The sequence below is a fragment of the Theropithecus gelada genome, chromosome 1 (genome assembly GCF_003255815.1).
Source record: "Theropithecus gelada isolate Dixy chromosome 1, Tgel_1.0, whole genome shotgun sequence".
Classification (NCBI taxonomy): domain Eukaryota; kingdom Metazoa; phylum Chordata; class Mammalia; order Primates; family Cercopithecidae; genus Theropithecus; species Theropithecus gelada.
The window spans coordinates 169,511,757-169,536,415 of NC_037668.1; the positions used below are offsets into that span (position 1 = coordinate 169,511,757).

At 34.1% G+C, this 24,659-nt stretch overlaps 1 protein-coding gene across 3 annotated transcripts in view; it reads left to right on the plus strand.

The window, feature by feature from the left end:
• Positions 1-24,659, plus strand: part of KCNT2 (potassium sodium-activated channel subfamily T member 2) — a 405,986-nt gene that overhangs the window by 232,067 nt on the left and 149,260 nt on the right. For all 3 annotated transcript variants that reach the window (XM_025392809.1, XM_025392815.1, XM_025392824.1), the window contains exon 14: positions 9,486-9,594. In XM_025392809.1, the coding sequence (XP_025248594.1) occupies positions 9,486-9,594 (109 nt within the window). The remainder of the gene's footprint in view (positions 1-9,485; positions 9,595-24,659) is intronic.

Here is a 24,659-nt window from a genome sequence, read left to right on the forward strand (position 1 = left end):
TGATTGCAAGATATTATCCATTCTTGTATAAGAAAAAGATACATTTTTTTGTAGCAATAAACCCACTCTTGCTTGTAAACAGAATCTAATAAGCAAAGGATATGGGAAAGATTTTATAATGCAATTTAATCAGTTGGTCTATTTAATAAACTTTTTCCCCATAAAATAAAAATGACTAACATTTAGATTTTAAAATTCACCCTGGTTCATTTTTTCTGTTTAAAAGCCATTTTCCAAAGGATATTTGATTTCCGTAAATTAAAACCCAGCACTAGATTGGTTTACTGCACTTTCCACTATTTACTGTTTTCCAAAGAGCTGTTACCTAGCAACTGCATGGAAGAGGTTTCTGGTACTTTAAATCATACAAGAGCTCAGAATATAAGGTGATGTAGACTTTTAAGAAAATATTCTGACTTGTTTTAATTATCAATTTTATTTTTTTAAGGTAAAAGGGACTTGAAGACAATTTTGATTCTTATCTATCAATAAATTTGCATCACAATTGTAATTTTTTATTTTAGAAGCTTTTAAACTGAAAAAGACAGAAATTAGAATAACAAAGAAGAAATCAAGAATCTCACATAATACTACTATTTTGAAAGTCATATGCTTCTAAAACTCTTTCCCACCTGTTGAGGTAGTTTATATTGACAGTTTGATGCTTATCTTTACACACTATTTTCTGTGCATATCCAGAAACACATACAGGCATACACATGAGCATTCTTGCAGAATTCAGCATTTTTACAAAAGTGAGACCATGTTTTAATTGCATAACAATGGAATTATGCTATATTGTTTTGCCACTTACATTTAAAAAATATACTGTTGGCATTTGTTTCAAGATAGTTTACTGAAATCGTCTTTTTATTTTAATAACACAGGATTGTGATGATCCATAATATTTGTTTAGAATTCTGATTAGCTTTTTTTTTTGAGACGGAGTCTCGCTCTGTCGCCCAGGCTGGAGTGCAGTGGCACGATCCCGGCTCACTATAAGCTCCACCTCCCGGATTCACACCATTCTCTTGCCTCAGCCTCCCGAGTAGCTGGGACTACGGGCTCCCGCCACCATACCCGGCTAATTTTTTTTTGTATTTTTAGTAGAGATGGAGTTTCACCACGTTAGGCAGGATGATCTCGAACTCCTGACCTTGCGAGCTGCCCGCCTTGGCCTCCCAAAGTGCTGGGATTACAGGCATGAGCCACCATGCCCGGCCCTGATTAGCATTTTATACTCATTTTCTATTTCTTTCCTCAGATAATTCTATGAGGTAAACACTATTGTAATTCACATTTTAGGTATAAGGCCAGTTAGGCCTAGGGATTAAGAAATTTGCCCATGGCCTGGCACACTCACTGGTGATACCACTTGATCACTTGATCTCATGTGCTTATGTCTTATCAAGCAATAGTGAAGAAAGATCTAAGTCTGAATAAACAGAAACCCTTAATGGATGAGAAGAAAATACAAGATAAGATACACATATGTATATCTTGTATTTTATTATATCTCTCCATATATACAGAGAGAGAGAGAGAAAGTCTCACTCTGTTACCCAGGCTGGAGTGTAGTGGCACGATCTTGGCTCACTGTAGCCACTACCTCCCAAGTTCAAGCAATTCTCCTGCCTCAGCCTCCCAAGTAGCTGGTATTACAGGCATGGACCACCACACCTAGCTAACTTTTTGTATTTTTGATAGAGACTGGGTTTTGCCATGTTGGCCAGATTGGTCTCAAACTTCTGACCTCAGATGATGTGCCCGCCTCGAGCTCCCAAACTTCTGGGATTTCAGGCATGAACCACCACGCCCTGCCACATATAATTTTTGAATAGGAAACACTTTCTTCAACAAAGGAGGGGAATTAGAAGCTAGATGGAAAAAAATGACAGATTTATATTTGATAAAGAGGTATCTTTGTATAATCAAAGCTGTGCCTTTGTCATATATGTTGTCTCACCAACAAGAAGAAAACAGGTTAGGAAAAGTAGTTTTGTATCCAAAAAGTAATCCAGAGTCTGTACATTTCTGCACATTGTCCCATCAGACAAACCCTGGTAATGTGGCCATATCTATCTAAAAGGGAAACTGAGATATGTAACTTCTACCAGAGCAGCCATGAATCCAGGTAAAATATAGAAGTGGGGTGAGGGGAAATAAGAGTCTCTATTACTAAAAAGAAAGAAATAGAAAATGAATACTGGGGGTGACAGTAATTTTAGCCATGGTTCAAGTCTTTAGGCACCCAAGTAACCATACATAACATTATATATATATATATATATATATATATATATATATATATATAATGTTGTTTATATATTATATATAATGTAGTTTATATATTATATATAAATTATTATATATTATATATTAAATTGTATATATTATATTGCTGTTATATATGTTAATTACATATATAATGTTGTTTATCTATATAAATGTTTATTTATACAGATAAATAATGTTGTACATCTATATAAACAACATTATACGTAATGTTGTACATGGTTACTTGAGTGCCTAAAGGCTTGAACCATGGCTAAAACTACTCTCTCCCCTAGTATCCACTTTCTCTTTCTTTCTTCTTAGAATGGCATTTATATAGCGCCACTAAAACTTGGAGTATTTGACATAGGGAATAAATGAGAAAACTCTCATCCATTCCCTACGACAAATAATCCAAGTTTCATCAAATGCCATATGCAGCTCAAAGTTCAGGATATCTGGACAATGCACAGTCAGATCTAGATGTGGCTCCTAATAATCTAGCAATATACACATTAATAAATTTTCTAGGTGTTCCCAGGACCACTACCCCATATAGATACACAATAGTAGAGGAAGAAAGCTGTAATAAAATAATAGTTTTTGGAAAACAGAAGAAGAAAATGCACAGTAGTCATTAGTCCATAGCATATCCTGTGGCACGTGAATTAAGAAACCTCCAAAGAAACATGTAAAGTTCCTTAATGAAACCTTGATTTTGCTCTTTAGAGAGTAATTCCTTTGTCCATTCATATGCATGGCTCACTATTCTCTGTGGTCACGCGTGAAGTTGAAATTTGGGTGGATTTCTTCTAGGCCTCTCTGCGTGTCAGTAACTGTGTTCAAAGTTCTTTTCTAAGAACTTTGTTAAACCTGACTTACTGGATTTTGTTGCCCTGTCCACATCGCCATCTTTCTTGTAATGGTGGATACCGTGTTATTATCTGAAACAAGTTTGAATGTGAAGGCAGCACTGCACTTTAATCTGATTTTGTCACAGGTCTGTCTTTATTGGTCTGGCTGGGAAGTCTAAATTAGAGGCCTCTGATAAAGGCTCTGAAAGGGAATGTCATCTCCTGATATTTAGGATACAGTTCACTTTTTCAATTCTGCAAGTATCCATTTTTATACATTTTTAAAATTTTTGATCATAAGAAAACAATGTACTACTTAAGAGAGTTCTATTCCCTTCTCTTTCTGCTTGCAAAGTGATCAGTTCTTACCTCATATCAGCTCTCTATGTATTGCTGACTAAAATCAGCAAGGTACTGTGAACAAACATTAGTATACTTGCCCTTTTCAACCACCTCTTCTAAACGTCTCTCTGTTGAGAGGTGGTTTTTGGATACAAAGGGGAAAATGGGTCGTAGGGGAAAATAGTAGTTACTGTTACTGATGTATTTCTACGTTATGCATTTCTATATTATCTAAATTTTATGACTTTGTCTTCTATTTTTAACTAGAAAATTATTTGATAAAAATTGGCAATTTATGACTTGAAATTCTCCCCCCTACACACACCAAAAAAATGTGTATCTGATAAACTGAAAATGTGCTCGATCTCCCAACACACTGTCACTCTCTCCAACATTGCTTGGTCATACTATCTGATGATGTTTATGCCTATGAAAATGATTCTTTCGATGTTCTAGACTACTGTTTCTGTAATTTCCATTCTTTCAGTGTTATTGCTCAGCTCATCCTAGCTCAGCAAAAATTTCTAGGGTCGTAACTTAGATCATATCATTACCAATAAACGTGACTCCTCTGTCATCTCTAATCCTAGCGTCTCCTTCTCTGACCACCACTTCCTATCTTTGTAGTTCACTCCCTCTAATGAAGAACTTCAACATTCTTTTGACCATACAAGACTTACAATTCATTGTTCTTGCCAAATCTTCCCTGCCATTTACACCCAGAGGTCTTGTCTTCCTTTCTTAGCCTGCTTGAATGTCATGGTACATTATTAATGACCTACATCTTCAATTCACCATCAATGACTTGACCCTCTACATTAGTTGGACTTGTTTGTCAAAAGCCAGCCTTAAGTCTCACTCTCTATCTTCTTGGTGTAAACTTCCATGCATTTTAAATGTAGCTAAAGGAAACAAAATAAACAAGCAAAAGGCAACCTGCAACCTCTAAACTCCAAGCTCTTCCTTAATCATCATTTCCACTTATTTCGCTAAAAAAAAAAATCACAGGAAGAAAACCAGAACTTTTATAAACTTCCACCAACAAATCTACCCACCCACCTGCATTTATACTAATATGTTCTACTGTCTCTCCTCTTATTTCAGATAAAAAAATTTAGCACTAATATGAGAAGGGGCATGGAAAAGGTGTTAGTATGATTACCCAAATTCTGACTCTCTATGAATCATATTTTAAGGATATATATACACATATATATGTATATATATACACATACATACACATATATATATGCATATATATATGCATGTATGTGTGTGTGTGTATGTGTATATATATCCTTTATGTTTTAGAATTTACAAAAAGCCTCTAAACCATTTGGCAGATCAAACAGCACTGTTCAACAGAACTATTTGTAATAATGGAAATGTCTATGTATGAACTATCCCATACTGTAGCTAGTAGCCACAAGTGTCATTGTGCTATTAGGATGTGACCTGTATGATGGAGGAATTGAAATTTTATTTGTATTTACTTTTAATTTATTTAAATTTAAATAACCACATATGACTGGTGTCTACTGTATTGGATAGCATAGTTTAGAAGGGTAGAAGGGTAATAAGTTGTTGAAGTCAAAAAAAGTTGCAAATTTAAAATTTTATTTGAGAATCACATAATTGCAATTCAGGGCATACACACAGGCTGGAGTGGTCTTTGGTATGTCTGAAAAATAAATAGAAGGTTGGGGGCGTTATTTTTAAAATAAATGTTCTATATTATTTTGAAAAAATGGCCATTGGCACTGAAGAAGCTTTTGGGAACTGGCAATCTTTGGTGAGTAAAGGTGGTAGGTAAAATTAGTTTCAGAATCATGGCAGCTATTAACTAAAATTGGTCTTAGGGTTACATCAGGCTGTTTTAGCAGCTGTGCTTGTGGCAGTTTAATTCTTGGAATTGTTGTTAATGTGCCCTGACTGCTTTTTCCCCTTGGCCTCTCGACTCTGAATTTGTTACAGGACCAAAGGGTTCATATGCCCACTACACAGTAACATACCAATACGCTGAGACAAGAGGGTTAGCAGCAAAGAAAGAGTTTAGTGATTACAGTAGACCCAAGCAAGGAGACAGGAGACCCTCAAATTCATCTCCCTGAGGAGATAGAGTTTTTAAGTACATGGTGGAGGTCAGGGGGATATTGGGATCATTGACTGGATGGAGTAAGAGGCATGAAATAATCAGAATGTGGAAACAGTCTTCTTTGGTGAGTCAGCTCTTCTTGGGGTCATAAAGAGTAGCTAGCATCAATGGGGGTCCTTCAGACCAGCTGATGTCAGTAGTTTCACCAGTATGCAGAACCTTAAAGAATATCTCAAATGGAAAAGTTAATATCTTACAATGCTTAAGTTGTAATCTCTAGAGCACTTAAGGGATGCTATAGCCTTGCGACAGTGTTTATGTGGTTTGTGGGCAATAGGGAAACAACTACGAGGAAGTGGGTCAGAAAGTAAGCTGACCTAATGATTCATGCTGAATGGTGCTGCAAGCTTGTTTTATTTTCATTTCTCCTCCTTCTTTCTTTTTAAATTAGTTTTATAAAATTTATAGGAATGTTTTTATTTTAGTTGGATGTGTCAAGAGTAACCCAATTTACATAATCAAATCTTACAAGGTAGAATGCTGAAGAGCTGGAAAACATGAAAACCAATTAGGAAGTTGTTAGCCTAGAGGAAAGAACACCAGAGTTTGAATAACAGTTCCCAATTCCTTACCTGTAGTTCCAAAACAAGGAATCTCTGAAACATGAAAATATTTTCTGTATTCTTGGTGATAAAACATGAAATTATCTGAAATTATTTGGTGGTAGTTCCTGCACTGAACTGCCATGAAGCTATTTAACCCTTTATTTTTTCTACTTAGTATGAATATTCACACATTTAGCTGTAGAAACAATTATATTTTTAGGAATAGGTTGTTCCTTGGATATGTTATATAGTGTCTGGTAGATGAAACACATTGCCTTTCTAAAATCTGAAATTTGATATCTCAGTCATAAGAATTATGGATGTATTAGAAACCCGTAGTAAGTAGTGAGAATGACAATGGGGAAAAAAGAGAGAGAGGGGAATTTGATTATATAATCCATAAACTTTAGCTGTTATAATGTATTGGGAAATGAGGGGCAATTAGTATGAAGGAATATTTTCAGTATTTTAATTCAGGCTAAGGATTAGTGGTTAGTTCTAAAAAATGTCCCAAGAGGAAGGATGGATTTGGACCTGAGAGGACAAGTCTAGATATACAAGCAGTTCTATTTTGCAGATTGAATTTTAACTCTCTGTGATACATGCAAATATTTTTATCCAGTTGAATAGTCTATCATATCTTTTTCCTTGTATTTTCTATTCACAGAAATTAAATAGCTTTTTTAATGAAAAGAATACTGAATTTACATTTTGTCTAACAAAGGCTTTCATGATAATTATATATTAACTCATTTATCTAAAAAATGATTATTTTCTCTGATCCAATACTCTCTTTTTATAATAAATATTTTGCAACACTTCCTACACTATTTTGAAGTGAAATTCAGAGTAAGTATAACTATCTATACACATAAAGTATAAAAAATTAGTATAATATTCTAAATCTAATATGAAAGAAAAAATGGAAATAATAATAAAAAGCATGTTTTTTAAATATGTAAACACTCAGGCATGAATACACAAGAAGATATTGGGAAAAAAAGACACTTTTACCAATGACAAGGTGCTAGCTTTTGACTGATATGTAACATATATTAATTTTTATTAATGAGTCACATACAATGCTAAATGTAATAAAGTAAATTTTCTCTTAATTTACACCGCAGTGCATCCCTAGATAATTCAGCGTACAATGGAACAGTGCACACATACTTTGTGTTTATGTGTAAAATTACCACCATTGATGGTACTACATATATTTTTTGTTGAAAGGGCTGATGGACACTGTAAAACTTTTACCAAATGTAGAAAAAAGACACATGCAAACACAAAAATGACTACCTGAAATTTAGGAGTCTTTTGCTTCCTTCTAATTTTCTCTGATTAGTACATTTTTTGAAACGTTAGCCAGTGCATCAAAATATTCCTACAGCCATTGTCCTCCAAACTCAGATGCACACATTTATTGAAGAAAAGGGAGGAGACCAATTTTTTTTTTTTTTTTTTTTTTTTACTTTTTCAACTATTGAAGGAAAATACAATGAGATATTTTCAAAGTATCACACATCCATCACATTTTCTCACATTTCCCTACTGAAAGAAATAGGGTTTGTGTACTGTAGTAAGGAAAAGTTAATAACTGCATATGCTACATTGCATATATGGTAATCATACCTTCCAAATTTTCTGTTACAGTTTGAAATTTTAAAAATTCTGTGTCATAATAAATGTACATATTTTTTCTCAGATCATCTGTTTTAATTTTTGAATTGAAATTTATGGGTCCTCTATGTATTGATATCATATGATTCTACAGTAATAACATTCCGGGTTTAGCAGTTTTGTCGCTCTGTTTTCACACATTGGGCATGCACACTGAAAATTATTTTGAGATAATATTGAAATGATAGTTTAAAGACACTGTTCTTTTGCAAATTTTATGTACACTTCTCTGCATTCAAAATTGTATCTAGAATCTGCTTGCAGATTCTTTCCTGCAAAGCAATAAATAATCTGGTTATGTATTTTAAAAACATTTTAAGTTAATTATAATATATTGACAAGTGGGTGTGGAGAGAGAGATTATTAGTAGAAACTTGATATTTTTAGAGTAAATCCTGACATATATTCATAGTATGTATTTTCTTCCATAAAATGTGAAAGAGAAACAATAAAAAATGAAAACAAAATAAAAAAGTAGTATGCTTTCTCATGTACTAAATCATATTATAAAGATAGGACAGAACTAAGGTCAGTGTTTGTCCAGTGCATGTGCTAAACCATTTCCCTCGTCACCTTTTCATCTTTCTTCATAAATTGTATGGTGTTAATGGGTTCATTTTATAGATCTGGCTCACTGAAAAATTTGATCTTCTATTTCTTAATTTTGTTAAAACTGCTATTTTTCTGCCTGAGAATATTTATTTTCTTAGAACTTTAAACCTTCTCTTTATTTTTAATACCAGCTCTACTTGTTTATTTGGGAAAGCAGATTTTTGTTTTTTCCAAAATAAACACTATTTACTCACTTTTTAAAAACCCAACTTCTGTAGAAAATAGAATATCTGGCCTCTGGACCCTCTTTCCTGCATAACAATGCTTGGCCTGAGTAGCGTCATTCTCTTTAGATGTGGCCTGCACCTTCTCATGTGCTCTCATTTCTAACACTATTATTTTTATGTGATTGAATTTCAGCAGCCATTTATTATGTTTTCTGGCTGGACCCTATCATCTTTTGAGTGTATGACTTTTAGGTATTTGGAGTTAAAGTACAATTTCAAGTTCAATTTATTTTAACGAATTCTATTGCTTGATATTACTGTTATTTTCATAGTATCAAATCTATTTCTTCTATACTAGGCACATATTATCTGCTAAATCTTTTAATAATTATTTTCTAAAATTTACGCTGTGTTATTATGAATTTGATATATCAATACTCTTCTAAATCAGTACTGTTGTGTTTTATACCATAGAATGATCAGAACAAAAGGAGACTTTATAAAGTATTTGATATATTTTAGAACACACCTCAAACCCACCTGCTAGGCATAGGAAGATTAAGCATTTTACCAAAAGTTGCCAATTTTGTTAAGACAGGGTTAAGCATCCTAGCAAAGGTTGCTAAATTTGTTGAGACAGGAGTGACCCCCACGCCAGTCACTTAACTCATACTCCAGTGCTCTCTCTTAGGAGATATATTTCCTGGGAATAAAATTGCACTTGTAAAAACATCTCTAAAATAAGTATGTTTATATTGAGACTTTTGCCATTTTATTCATTTTGTTTTATTTTCTATATTTTATTACTCTCCAAAGGTAAATTATTCTAATTTACCTATTTTATTTCAAACAGATCATGTTGTTTGTGAAGAAGAGTTTAAATACGCCATGTTAGCTTTAAACTGTATATGCCCAGCAACATCTACACTTATTACACTGCTGGTTCATACCTCTAGAGGGCAGTAAGTATATTTTTTCTTTAAGATAACCTTTTAAATTATATAAAAAACAAAAAGAGCAGTTATGTGATTTAGAAATATAGAAGGCCAACGTATACAGCTAGATATGTACCTATATTTGAATTTGTGTGAGTTATCTTTATCTGATAGATGAATACAGACATATTAAGGAATCCAAGACATAGAAAATTGACAGTGGTTTGCTGTCTTTTCTCAGTAGTCTTGAGATAGTTTGTTGCAATTTATTAATAAATTCTAAGTGCCTGCATCATTTGTTAGGCCTAGGATTAGGACATGATTTTTATCTTAAAGATGAATACTTATGCAGCAAATGAAACATTTAATTAAAGGATTCTGACGGTTATTAGTATAAGAACTTAAAGTCAAATTTTTCTGTTCCTGAGGTAAGTTTTACCTGAAAGCTTAATGTACACAATTGATGTCAAAATGGCAATTTTATAATAGAATAATAACAAAGTAGTTGTATAAAATTAGCTAATGCAATATAAATCACTTTTTATATGCATTTCAAGGTTGGAGAAAGTTACACCATTAGAACCTTTTCTGTTCTTGTTTATTTTGATAGAGTTTTATGAAACACAGAAGTTGTTTTTGACTAAGATGATCAAAGAAAATATAACTAGTGAACATAGTCATTGCTCTTAAAGAGACAAATGTACTTCATTTCATACCTTGTCATATTTCTAATCTTATATTTCAGACAAAATGTTGATTTTCTAAGTAAATTCCACTTATACTAGTGGTTATGATTACTCATATTAAATATTAAGTAAGTTAATTGATAATTGTTTAAGTGTCAAATCAAATAAATCCAGAAAAAGGAAAATTATTTCTTGAGATTTATTTATAGATGGATAAGTTGTTAATTTAAAAGTAGTAAATGCTCAGTGGTATTCTAAATTAGATTTTACTGTCTTACTTCTAATTACCTAATTGGGATGGTAAGATTTTCTTAGGAGCCATTTTCTCAAAGTTGTGAATACGAATATTTTTATTCTGTACACTAACAAGCCTTTAATCTGTGCAATAGGAAGGATGTAACAGGATTAGGAATGACATTTATTTTCTTTGCAGAATGGAATTGTCATTTGGATGCAATTAAATAAAGTACTAAAAATTATTTTAACACCAATTAAGTGAACATTCATAGAACTCATCAAGTGTCTTCATTATTTTTCTGTAATATCTTTAATATCTTTGTACAGATTCATACAACTATAATGATGACTATTTAGGCAACTGCATTGTTGTATACTTGAATGATAAAATAAGTTCCATAAACACTATATAACACAGCTCATCACTCATGACTGAAGTTAAATTGCCTTGTGCATCTCCTAGTAAATATTATTTATTGACAAACAGTATTGCCTGGTGAAAAAGAATTATACTTCACGTAAGTTAAAAAAGGATTTTAGTGATCCTTAGAATAAGACTTTTCCCAATGTACTCTAATGAAGTTTACCTTATTAAAAAAGAAAGCAATGTTGTTGAAAACATTGTTATATAATTAAGGATTTCCTTTAAATAAGAGTGACTTGCAAAATTATTTCACAACTCTGTCACAGTAAATGTTATCATCCACCATAATAACTTTTTATAGCAGATTTACTGAAATAAAGCTTACATACTATACAATTCACTCATTTAAAGTATACAGTTCAGTATGTTAAAAGTATATTCATAGAATTATCCAACCGTCACCACTAAATGATTTCAGAACCCTATAAAGAAATTATCTACCCTTTATCATCACCCTGCATTTCTCCCCGCTAATTCTTGCAGCCTTAGGCAACCACAATCTACTTCTGTTTTTATAGATTTACTGCAACCTCCACGGTAGCTAGGACTATAGTCATGCACTATCATGCACAGGTTTTTTTTTTTTTTTCTTTCTTTTTTTTTTTTAGGGACAGGGTTTTGCCATGTTGCCCAGCCTAGTTTCAAACTCCTGGACTCAAGTGATCCATCTACCTTGGCCTTCCAAAGTGCTAGGATTACAGACCTGAGCCATCATGCTCAGCTGAAATCATTTTAGTATATTTTGAAATACAGTAAAGAAATGAACATAAATAATGTTAAATAATTTGGTTTTGCTTTAGATTCAGGGGATATGTGTGCATGTTGGTTCTTGGGTACATTGCCTAATGGTAGAGACTGGGCTTCTAGTGTGCTGGTCACCCAACTATTGAATATTGTACATAATGTTTTTCAAGGTTTATTCATATTGTAATATGCATCAGCACTTTATTCCTTTTTACAACTGAATAATATTCCTTTGCATGGATATATCACTATTTTTCCACTCATCAGTTGGAGGGCATTTGGGTTGCTTCTAACATTTTCACAATGCTGCTATTAACATTTGTGAAAAGGCTTTTGTGTGACATAGGCTTTCATTTTCCTGGTCTATATCTAGGAGTAGAATTGCTGGGTCATATGGTCACTCTGTTTAGCTTCTTTAGGAACTGTCAGAATATTTTTCCAACGGCACTTCGATTATCATCATCAATATATCAGGATGCTACTTTATTTACATCATCAGCAATATTCGTAATTATCCGCTTTTTTTTTTTTTTAACCATAACCATCCTAGTGGGTATGAAGTGGTCTCTCCAGCAACTTAGGCAGTACTCTAATACAGTTCCCAAGGCTGATTAAAACTCTTATGATATATCATTTTCTTTTTATATTTTTTATTATGTTAATTTCAGTTCTAGCTGACCTGTCAGTCATAAAATAACTTATATTACTTCAGATAACTGTGTTCTTTATATTTTTAGAGAGTTCATTCTGTATTTTAATGCTTCTCAATTTTTTCCTCATTTTTCACACCTGTGTTCACTTTATTTACATTTGTGTGTTCAGTGCTCGTGGCAGTGGCGTGTCTTGTTGTTGATTAAATTAGCATTTTGATTTATTTGGCAATCTTGTCAAAAATAAGTTTATTCTCAATGAACATAAATTTGTTCTTTAGAAAAAAATCACCTTTGAACATGGACCATAATGATTTCCACAAGGAGATGCTGGATTATCAGTCCAGTTTGTTAACATTCAACTGGCCCATCCTAATGACATTTCATCTTTACCAGAATTTTAAAAATTTAGCAATTCATTTTCTTTCTCTTTCAATTTGTTTTCACGAGAATATTTAATTAGTCCCATCCACGAGGTAATCTTTTTCACCTCAGTAAAAATCGAGGGGTAAGAAAAAGAGAGAATTGATAAGAAAAATACTGCTTACTTAGAATTTACAGAAGTTTGCCACTGATTAGATATGAGTGTAGAAAAGAGAGGGGGGAAAAAAAGAAAATCTCCTCACTTATTGACACTGGACAGTAGAAAATAATGAAGTACATAGTTGGCAGAAAGGAAAGTGGTTTGTTATTGGATGTATTTGCTTTCTAATGAAGACATAATGTGGTAGACATTGCTGCACACTCGGTTCCTGAGGCGGTGGATCATGCCAGTCAGGCTCACAAAGGTGAAGGAGGAAGTAGTAGGGATTTGGGAGAAATGACAACTTGAGACTATTTTCTAGGAATTTATTAATTCTAGGAAATAGAGTGAAGAAAAGGAAAGCAATCATAGTATAGCATAATAAAATAAAACTGAGCTAGGATTTCTAAAAGGAACTGGATTGTTAATAATATAGATGGTTCCAGATTAAGACTGAGCAAGCTTTTTGGAGGCTGTTCTCTGAGGACTTCTGAAAAAACAGTTTCGACAATGGGGATTTTCTTATTGTGCGAAAGTATGAACAAATTAAGGGATGATAAGAAATGAAGTGTGGTTGGAGATTGGTACTTCATTAGGTTTGCTCGTTAATCGAAGAAAGAAAAATAATGAAAGCCCTATTGCACAGAAATGTTAAGGAAAGCTTTTTCTATGTACACAAGTATTTCTCTATTTTTGTTTGCTTTTAATGTTTAAATTTTAAGTACCACTAAAGAAAAAGAGATTGAAAACGCAATGAGGGAGTAAAGGATGGGCTCCAGAGACTGGAATGTTTCTTCCTGATAAAGGGAAAATCATTTATTCCTTAGGAAGTAATGGGGGAGGCAAGCGGTAATTTACACTAATTTTATTTCTGTATAATAAGGAATATTGCATTAGTTAAAAATGTGTTCTGCCCCACGTGACGTAATATCTCACTGAAAGTAGGAGTGGTGTTTAGTTTACACCTTAAAAACTATGGGTTCAGCATCCAGAGCAGGCTATCTGACTCAATGATGTCATCAGAGCACTTTGTTCTATTTTCTTATTCCAACATCTTTATCCTGTAGTCTTTACCCTTCAGGGTTCTCTTATTGTAATCATAAAATGCATTCTCTGCTTCAGGCTAGTCTTCTAGGTAGGAAGATGGAAGAATGACAAAGGGGCAGATTACTGCCAGCTGAGGCTATATTGAAGGCTTTCCATGAGTCCCACTCATTGTCTTTTAACATATAATTGGTCTGAGCCCTGTCACATGTTTCCAGACATATCTCCAGCATCCTGAAACATTAAGTATTTTAGATTTATAGCTTTTTAATAGAGAAAGGCAAGAGGAGAGTGGTTTATAAAACATTTTGGAGTAGTCAATACAGTTTCTGTCATTTTGTCACAGATTTGTGATTATCATTAAAAATTATGCATGGCAAAGAAACTATGCTTTCTTATTTTGCTTAAAGAATATAAGTATATTTCACATATTCAAATGTGGGCTTAATTCTAGTTGTATCTGTTAGCTATGTAAATAGTTATAAATTATAAAATCTATATACATCTACACATGTATTTACATACAAATACATACATACATTTATTTAGAATTGGATGTTATTTTTTAAAAATCGTTAGGTTAAATATCATAGGAATGAAATGGTAAATCAGAAGCTCTTAGAAGGGAATATATTGAATCATACAAACAACTGAGATCACCTAAGTTTTACATGTGAAGTGCCACGAAGGTCATTGACAGTCATTAAAGAGAGAGCTCAAATCTGGTGACGCAATCATTCTACTGAAATAAACATTATGTATACCCATGGTACAGTTACTACATGATTATTTTTTACAGATATTTACCTGAATTTTAATGTTTCCTGTCAAAAACCAAAACCAGTCATATTATTATTATTATAAAATGTGTTATACAGAAATTTATCTCATTAAAGCTGCAGCTAAAATTATACTCTTCAGGAATCAGAAATCCTAATCACAAACAAAATTCTTTCTGTTTTGTAGTAGGCATACTGTAGCCTCAGGAAGGAAATGTGGCGTAGAGGAAAGAACACTGGTTTTGGCAGACAGAAATGGTTGACTCATTAACTGCCAAACCCAATTAACACTGAACCAACCTGCTCCATTTAATTTTCAGTCATATTATATGGAAAGTTGAGATAATTGTTATCTAATCCATTTACTTATTCACTTATTTAGTAATTAGTCATTGAATATTTACTGTGTGACAGAACGATTTCAGGTGTTCTTTAAAAACCAACGGAAAAAAATCTCTGCTCTTGGGGGGCTTTTATTCCAATCGGAGAGACAAAACAAACAATAATAAACAAGTAAAATATAAATATTTCTGCCAGAAATAGTGCTATGGAGAAAGATTAAGTAGGGAAGGGCAACGAAGAGCACAAGGATGTAGCAATGGGTTCAATTTAAATGATACAGTCATTATATGACTTCATCAAGGAGTTGATATTTAATCAATGACCTGAGCAAATTAAAGTAATAACTATGCACATATCTGAGATAAGAGTTTTCCAGGCAAAAGGAAAAGCAGTGACTCTGAGATGCAAGCACATCTGATGACTTGAGGAACAGTAAGAAGACAAGCATAAGCCGGGCGTGGTGGCTCACGCCTGTAATTCCAACACTTTGGGAGGCCAAAGCAGGCAGATCACGTGGTTTCGGGAGTTTGAGACCAGCCTGATCAACATGGAAAAACCCCATCTCCACTAAAAATACAAGATTAGCCAGGCATGGTGGTGCATGCCTGTAATCCCAGCTAATCAGGAGACTGAGGCAGGAGAATCACTTGAACTCGGGAGGCAGAGTTTGTAGAGAGCCGAGATGGCCCCATTGGACTCCAGCCTGGGCAACAAGAGCAAAACTCTGTCTCAAAAATGAATAAATAAATAAATAAGACAATAAAGAAGATATGCATAAATAGAGCAGAGTGAAGGAAGAGAAAGGTAGTAAAAGTTGAGATCTGAAAATAAAGCATGGGTCAGGTCATGTAACATCTCCTAGGTCATTATAAGAATGTTGATGAACATACAAATTTGGCTATCATGAGCATATAAACACCATTTAAAGCCTTGAAATTGGATGAAGTCAACTCACAGGATTACTTTGAAAATTATGTAGCCACGCCCAGCCATAGCAATTGGTCTTTAGTTGTCTCATTGGCTTTGTTAATTATCAGTCAGAATCTATAAAAGTAAAAGTCAGTCTTTTAATTTGGTATCAATATTGGCAGTTTGAGAGAGACAGGAGAAGACAAAACAGGATACCCAGAAAGACATGCTGTATTTGTGATGGAGTAGAAAAAAAGTCCCACGCCTTGCATGTTTGTATTTTATATCTGAATCAGAATATTCCTAGGCCTATACCAAAACATCACAGTTCCATGACTATAAGAGAATAAATGTTCATAATTTTATTTAGATTTTTTTTGAACAATGGCATTAATGAACAAGAGTAGATATTAGAGTGCAAGAACAGCAATGGAGTGCTTTTAACCATGACCAATCTTTTGATTCACTGTCTTAAATATTATGGAAATTAGAATTAAATGTATTTTGAGAAAAAAGTGATTTAAATACCTATAATATTGAACCTTTTTATTTTCAAGTGATACATTATTCAGTCATAGATTTTTATAGAAGAAAGCCACCATGAGTTACAGGAAGTATAACATTCTTTTGTCTGCTTAAAAGGTGTATGTTTTTAGTGACCATTTGAAAGTGTATGTGGAGGAAATGAACTATATAAAGAATTGAAGAGGCCTTAAATAAGAAAAATGCATTTGAAAATAAAGCAGAAGACATAAATATTAAAAATATAGATATCAGAGAAAATCATCGTTAACTTCTATAAGTTTAAGCAAATAATAGTTGATATTAAAATACTGACAACATATTATGACAAGGATATTTTGAAATAACGTTATTTTGATTTATGAGACCAAAGAAAGAGAAGGTTTCAAATACTAATCAGTTGGTATATGATACGAATGTATATTTGAAGTACTTTGAATGGATGAAAATATTTAAGAATTCCAATGCTATATTTTATAAATACATTAAAAGTAAGGGGAAGCTAATTTGCTTTTACATTGCTGCAGAATTATTTTTAAAAAGTTGCAGTATTGTAAATATGCTCCTCAGAGGGTTATTTCATAAGAAGTTCTTCATTAACTTATGGGGAAAGTATGTTATTTTCACAAACAAGTTCAAACAGCAGATCTAGATATTGCCACAATGCTCCTTGTGAAATGAAAATTCTTATAAACATTAGCTGTCAAGTTTATCTGTTGTGTTCAAAGTAATTGGTGTCTTTAAAAATAGAAAAGAAAAACAGAATACCTGATTTACATTTTTTTCTTAGCTTTCAAGATTTCATTATACCTGTATTCAATTGCTAAGTTTAAAATTATAGAAAGATGGTTTTGTTCAGTTTTCTCTCATGAGCATTTAAGCTTAAGGGAATTTTAGGATTCCTCAAGTAACTATTTCAACAGAGACTGCTTAATAATTTTGCAAAATCTACAGCCACAGTGGAAACACATTAAGCCAAAATGCAATGTAATTAATTTGTGTGTATGCTGTATAAAAAGTGATTCTGTAATTTCATATGGCTGCCAAATTTGTGTTCCAAGGCAAAATTAATGTTTTTGGGTGGACGTTAATACTTTTCTTGAAAAATAAAATCACATATTCAAGGGAGTTCGGAAATATTAGGTTAAACATATTTTTAATGACATTTTAAAAACCTTTTAATTTGAACCAAATTTTTTTTTCTTTTTTTCTTTTTTTTTTTTTTGAGACGGAGTCTCGCTCTGTCACCCAGGCTGAAGTGCAGTGGCGCAATCTTGGCTCACTGCAAGCTCCGCCTCCCAGTTCATGCCATTCTCCTACCTCAGCCTCCTGAGTAGCTGAGACTACAGGCACCCGCCACCACACCTGGCTAATTTTTTGGATTTTTAGTAGAAACGGTGTTTCACCGTGTTAGCCAGGATGGTCTCAATCTCCTGACCTGGTGATCTGCCCGTCTTGGAGTCCCAAAGTGCTGGGATTACAGGCGTGAGCCACCACGCATGGCCTAATTTGAACCAATTTTAAACTTACACAAAAGTTGGAAAGCCAGCAGAGTTCACACATACCCTTCCCAAACATAAACTTCCCTTAACATTTACCTTTTATAATCATAGTGCAGTTATTAAAAGAAGGGGTTAACATTGGTACAATACCATTGACTAAATTATAGGCCTTATTTGAATTTTATTTTTTTCATTAATGTCTATTTTCTGTTCCAGAACTCTAAGATCCTGCATTGCCTTTAGCTGTTATTTCTCCTTAACCTCCTCCAATTTGTAACACTTCTTGTGGATGAGATTGGAATCAGTATAAACTCATGATTTTCTATGTATATAAACAAAAAAGATAGATACAGAAATACAGATGTGCCTCCCATGTATATCTGCTAGTATATATACTTACAATTCCTGACTGTGTCTCCGAGACAGAATAGAGGCAATGACATCTCAGTAGCAATGAGCAAACATGTCTTAGTAAATTTGTGATGCTATAGAAGCATACCCGAGACTGGGTAATTTATAAAGACAGATTTATTTTCTTGGGAAGTCCAAAATTCAGGGCCGGAATCTTGTGAGGGCCTCCTAACTGTGTCATCCCATGGCAGAAGGCGGAAGGGCAAGAGAGTATATGTAAAAGGGAGCTAATGGGGAGGATGAACTCGTGTTTATAACATCTCCAGCCATAGGATGTTAATCCATTCTATGAAGCAGAGTCCTATGAACTAAAAAGGCCTTATTAGGCCCCACTTCCCAACACTGTTGTGTTGGACATTAAGTTTCCAACGCACGAACTTTAGGGAACATATTCAAATCCTAGCAGCACTTAAGGCTCAGCTCTTGATTGGTAAACATCATCCTCCAATATAAACATCCAGGGCTCCTTGGAGTATTGGTTGATTCCAGGAATGGGGCAGGGAAAATACAAGATAAGCCTGAAAAATGTTGTCGTGGCAGAAAGTAAGGAATTGCTCAGAATATGGGGACTGGTCAAAAGAAACAACATGAAAGAGGTCCTAATGGGCTAAGGTGGAATCTTTGGGCAACAAAATAAATAATGATATTAGATTTTAACCCATAAAATAAAATAAATATCCAGTAGTCCATTCTAATATAAATAAGTAAATAGGGGATGAGGCATAGCTCTTTCTTACTGAAGAATTCTGGTTAATAAATGTAGAAGGAAAGAGAAAAATATGAAGTCACCATTAGGCAAACACTACAGTAATAATTGTGATCCTCAATGAGTACTGATATTACAGGTGAAAGTTTGAGGAGAACTAATATAATTGTGTGCTTTTGACATGTCTCCCTAAGATAGTTAATAACTATGAAGGGAAAATTTGTAACTTTATCATGGAGAAACCTGGGAGGCACCATCTTAATTTAACCAAGGGATCAAGTAACCATAATCAATAAAGATGTTTTCATGCTGCCTTTCCTATGATGCACTAAGAAGTTACTTTGGTATTCCTGGCAACATTTTCTAATCATGTAAAAACATCAAAACACATCCATATTGAGAACATCTTACAAAATAACTGCCTGAATCTCTTTAAAATTTCAAGTCTTTAACAAAGAAAGACTGAGGAATTAAAAATTTATTTTAAAACCTTTAGTCAGCTTAACTTGAGGGGTTTTAAATATTTGGAGATAGTATTTTGACTGGAGGACTTTCCCCCGCAAAACCTTTACAAAAATATGTACTTGGAAGAAAAGAAAGGCCAGCAAATGTCAAATAAAGCAATGCTTTGTTCTGTCTTACTGCCTTGAACCCAAATTCAAAGCAGAACTCTTAAGGATCTGAACTACACCAGACAGAAGCCTTCAATGTTTCTCTGACCATTAGGCTAATGAACTCGGATGAAAATTAGCCATGAGTTCTTCCTTGTCTGTTATGCTCCGGCATCCAGAATCTCCAAACACTGTGATAAGGGAAAATAAAAAATCCATTGTCATTTACCATCACCAGAAAAGAAGGACTGAGAAAGACCACAAGACAGGAGGAAAGCAAGGAAGGAGGCAGAGATAGGAAGATAGGAAGACTTTGTTTCCCTTGAATCCTGAGCTCCTCACAGAGGCCCCAGCGAATCAGCTGTCATGTGAAAGGAGGAGAAAGTTTCTTAAAAGTAATAGGGATTACAATTACCACAATGACTGCAAGAAAAAAAAAAAAAAAAGTTTGGGGTAGCATGCTCAAATAAACTATTTTTAGTTCCCTTGGAAGTTTCACACTCAAAAACTGTGACAGAGAACTATATAACTATATTTTGTAACCTGGCAAATCTAGTTCAGTCACCCTCCTCCTTAGGGGAAAGAATAAAGTACCAGTGAGGATGAGAGGCATTTTGATTTCCTTTTAGAGTGAAACACACACACACACACACAGTTTAAAGTCTTAATGTGTTTGATTGCTATAAATTTGCTAATTATTAGTTGGCATATAAAACTTGAACTTTATTTGATATAACTTTCTTAAAACTGAGCCTCTATTTTCATTAACAGATTAAAGTATGTTTTTGAGTGGTTTCAGTCAGATTTGAAGGTATTAACAGACTTGTTTTCCAAACCCCACTTCTCCTTCCCACTCCTACTACCCCACACCACCAGCTACCTGGTGACTTTCTGACTGCAACAAGGTAGGGAAACGCCCTTTATCAATGGGTGTGTAATGGATCCATGACTCATTCTGGTCTCTCATAAACTTCTCAGGTAGACAGTGTAGCTACTCATTATCTAGCTGCTGACAGCAGCTAATGTCATCTTCTGGCAAGCTTCCTGGTGAGCCATAAGTCTCATGCCTACTTCTTGTTTTGAGGACACACATCTGCCCTACTTACTACTTCACAGAGCTTTTTTATGAATGGGCTCCTGGGATCCAACTACTTCTCAGTCATCTCTGATTGGTTGTCTAGTTGCATCATTCTGGTGTCTCCTTAGGCTTCCTCAGGTAACCTTTGGGGCATATCCATTACCTCATCAATGGATGTATGAGAAAGATATGTATATAAAGCCTCTATCTATGGCAAACTCTCATCTTCCTCTGGGTGTGTGTGTCTGTGTGTGTGTGTATGTGTGTGTGTGTGTGTGTGTGTGTATGTGTGTGGTGGGGGGGGTGGGATGCTTGTGGTGACTCTTATCTGGAAAACTCAACCAATTCTCTTAACCTCCTTCATGCCCCTGCATATCCCCTTCATAGGCTGCTGTTCAGCTAACTATGTCCTGGGAAAAAATGTGGAACTTTCTGCTGCATAGATTTCCAAACGTGGAAAGGCCTTTTTCTTATTTCTATCCCATATCCTTTCCTTTCTTTCCTCTGTAGGATATGTGTTTCACTTCATCAGGATACTACATAATGGTTAATACTTGCTCTTCTAAAACTCTCCCACCTTGCACTATTCTGCTCTAACTTACATGGATCTTCGTGGCTATAGTATTAGTTTGCTAGTTCTGCCATAGAAAACTACCACAGGGTGGGTGACTTAAACAATACAGTTTATTTTTTCACTGTTCTGGAGGCTAGGAGTCCTAGATCGATGTTTGGTTTCTCCCGAGTCCTCTCTCCTTGGCTTGCAGATGGCTGTATTTTCTCTGTGTCCTCACATGGGGTTTCCTCTGTTGCGCCCACATTCCTGATGTCTTTCATGTGTCCAAATTTCCTCTTCTTAGGAGGACACCAGTCAGATTGTAATAGGGCCCACATCAACAGTCTCAATTTAATCACCTCTCAAAGGGCCCAATTCCAAATACAGTCATATTCTGACATACTGGGGATTGGGCTTCAACATATGAATTGTTGGGGGATACACTTGGCTGAAGAACACCCTGGAGGTGGGGACACCATGGGTTCTAATGAAACACATTTACCAACTGCTATTGTTGTCACTATGCAAATAATTCTGCCAGTTCCACAGAAGCCTGCTTCTTTAATCATGGGAATTAAGTAAGATGATACGTAATCCCCAGTTGTCCTTTCTCCATTTGTCCTATGGCAACAAACAAACAAGAACAAAAAAACCTACTACACGGCTGGAGATCTGAGTGGAGGTAATCACAGGAAAGGAGAATAATGGTAATAGTAAATAATAGAAAATTGGGTTCTTAAACTTACTTTTTTAAAAATATAAGGCAATGTGTATTGAAAATCTATTCAGAAAGGCATTTTATTAGATGTATCCCAAAATCTATTTGACTGAGAAATGTTTTCTTAAGCAGACTCATTAAAATGTCAACAGGAATAAGTATTCTATTACATATTTTGAGGAATCTGGATGTTGACCTTTGTCTGGCAGTCCCATGCTTAGAAAGTGTTTAATAGCTCAGCATTCATTATTCAATTAGATCTAAATATATCTGCTTTATTTCTTTAAGACTCTCTATGCTCTAGTACTAATTTATTTTTGTATCCTTATCTCTTGTGATTCTCTTAAATATAGCATGTACTCCAAATTACATGATCCTAAATATACTTTGTGGTTTCCGCCTTCTACATCTTTTTTTTTAATGCTATTTCCTCTGCCTTCCTAGAAGGTTTTGCTAAATCAAAAATTCCATCTCTTCATGAATATTTTTAATCTCCCTAATTCAGTGTGATTTCTTCCTTCTATGAACCTGCATAGATGTTACTACATTCTGCCAGAGCAGGTATCACGCACTTTTTTTCTTTACTTATGAGGTTGTAATTTTGTTCAATGTAGAGAACATATCTTGCTTATCTTTAAACCTTCCATAACGTTTTTCACAACATAAATCTTCAATAAATATTAGTTAAATAAATGAAATGAAAGATGCACTAAAGGATTGAGATCATTTTTTTCTTTGGTTCTATGCCCTGGTTCCAAGTAGTTTATGAACCATATGCATTTATCTGCTCTCTCTCATGAGACTCCATTGATACAATGAAAAAGAAATTTTTAATAAATTGTAATCTTTTATCAGTGAAAAATTAGTAGAAAGAGTGAGAGTTGAATAATTTCTGGGAGATGGAAAGTAAGCAAAGCAATATTTTCTGTTGGAAATCGCAGCCCAGACTTTCTTTAAAGGGTGATATAGTAAGACAAAATGCCAGTCCCCAGTGAAGCTTTGGGGTACAAGGTGCCTAGAAAAAGAGGGCAAATATTAATTCAAGTTATGTATATTGAACGAGGACTTACACCTCTTTCATGAATCACAGTACTATTTCCCTGCAGTTAAGTCTAGCCAGACATTTACCATCAGGAAAAATAAAATTTTTCCTAGAATAATTTAAAGAAAATGAAGTCCACCTTAGCAGATAATTTGGAACTGGGTTCCAGTTCTCTATAATCTGGTATTTGAGAGGCTCCAGACTGAGTAGTCTAATTTCTTCGTGCTTACTATAAGGTAAAACCTACCATTTTACAAATCATGTTCACAGATAAAGGAATCCATTTAATGTCCGTATGCCTTGTACTCAAAATTTGAAATATGGCTCTTGTTATTTGCTGAATATCAACATGCAGGATGAGATGAGAGAAATATATCCAGCCAAAGGATGGCAACTACTTCTGTTTGTACTGAAATTGTCTGGGGTCTATAGCGAAGGTTGGGCGTTACTTACACTCTTAGTAAACATAGAGTTTTTAAAAAAACAAGACTATAATATTTAAAAGGAAAATCAAATATATATTTTGGAAACAAGGAGAGTTTCATTAAGTGAAAACAAAAGTACATTAATAAGAGATTCAAAGATGTATTTGAAAAGTAGAATAGTACAAATAATAATTTAGAAGACTATATTGAAGTATCATAAAGGGTGGTGATGATTGTTCAAAGGAATAAAATCTTATAGATTTTGTTTTTGTACAGGCTTAAATACTTAACTTAAATTTCTGTTGACTATGATTCTGGAGGTGCCAATTTTCTCTTCAGTATTAAGGGGATAAAAGGGCCATAACAAATAAATATGCAACTCCAAAAGAACTTAAAATGATGATGATTATTATTCCCAGGAAGATTCAAACAGAAGAGCAGTTGTGGTGCAGAAATGGAGAGGAAAGACCCGTTGAAATTAAAAGAGTGATTGCTGAAATTAAAAAGAAAAATTTGTTTTGGAAGATAATCTCACAGAAATATTGAGGATTTTAGATAAAAATGCAGAATTGGAATATATAAGCAAAAAGACTAGAAGCACAGAAGATCAATCCAGAAGATATGATATCTGCTTTGGTAGCAGTTCCACCAAGAGAGGATAGAGAAAATGGTAGTTAGAAATTATAAGAGAAGAGGAGAGACTCAAGGCTGTAAATTGTTAGGGTCTCTTGAGTGTGAGTCATAATAAGTGAAAAAAAAAAAAAACCACTCTTAGATACTTAGCATTGCCAAATTATAAAACACTAATGATGAAGAAAATTTTCTGAAAAGCAAAGAGGAAAAAAAAATGGTATTGATAAGAGTTTTTAAATTTTAGACAAGACTACACATAGCCTAGTTTTAAGTGTAAAGAGACATATAAAGGAGTATGGAGAGTCACAGAGTCATTGGGAAAGCAAGGAAGTTACTCTTTATGTTAAACTTGCGTAAACAATTCTCACTACCACACCAAGCAACTAACCAGATAAAGGAGCTTTGGTCTCTAAAAGCCCCCAGAACAATACTACCTCTACTAGCCATTCACTGCAACACAATGGATGCCTCCTACCCTGCCTGTTTCCTCTCTTAGCTCAATTCCAAAACAAATACCTACATTGGTATCTGTTTGATGGAACCCAGGCCACAT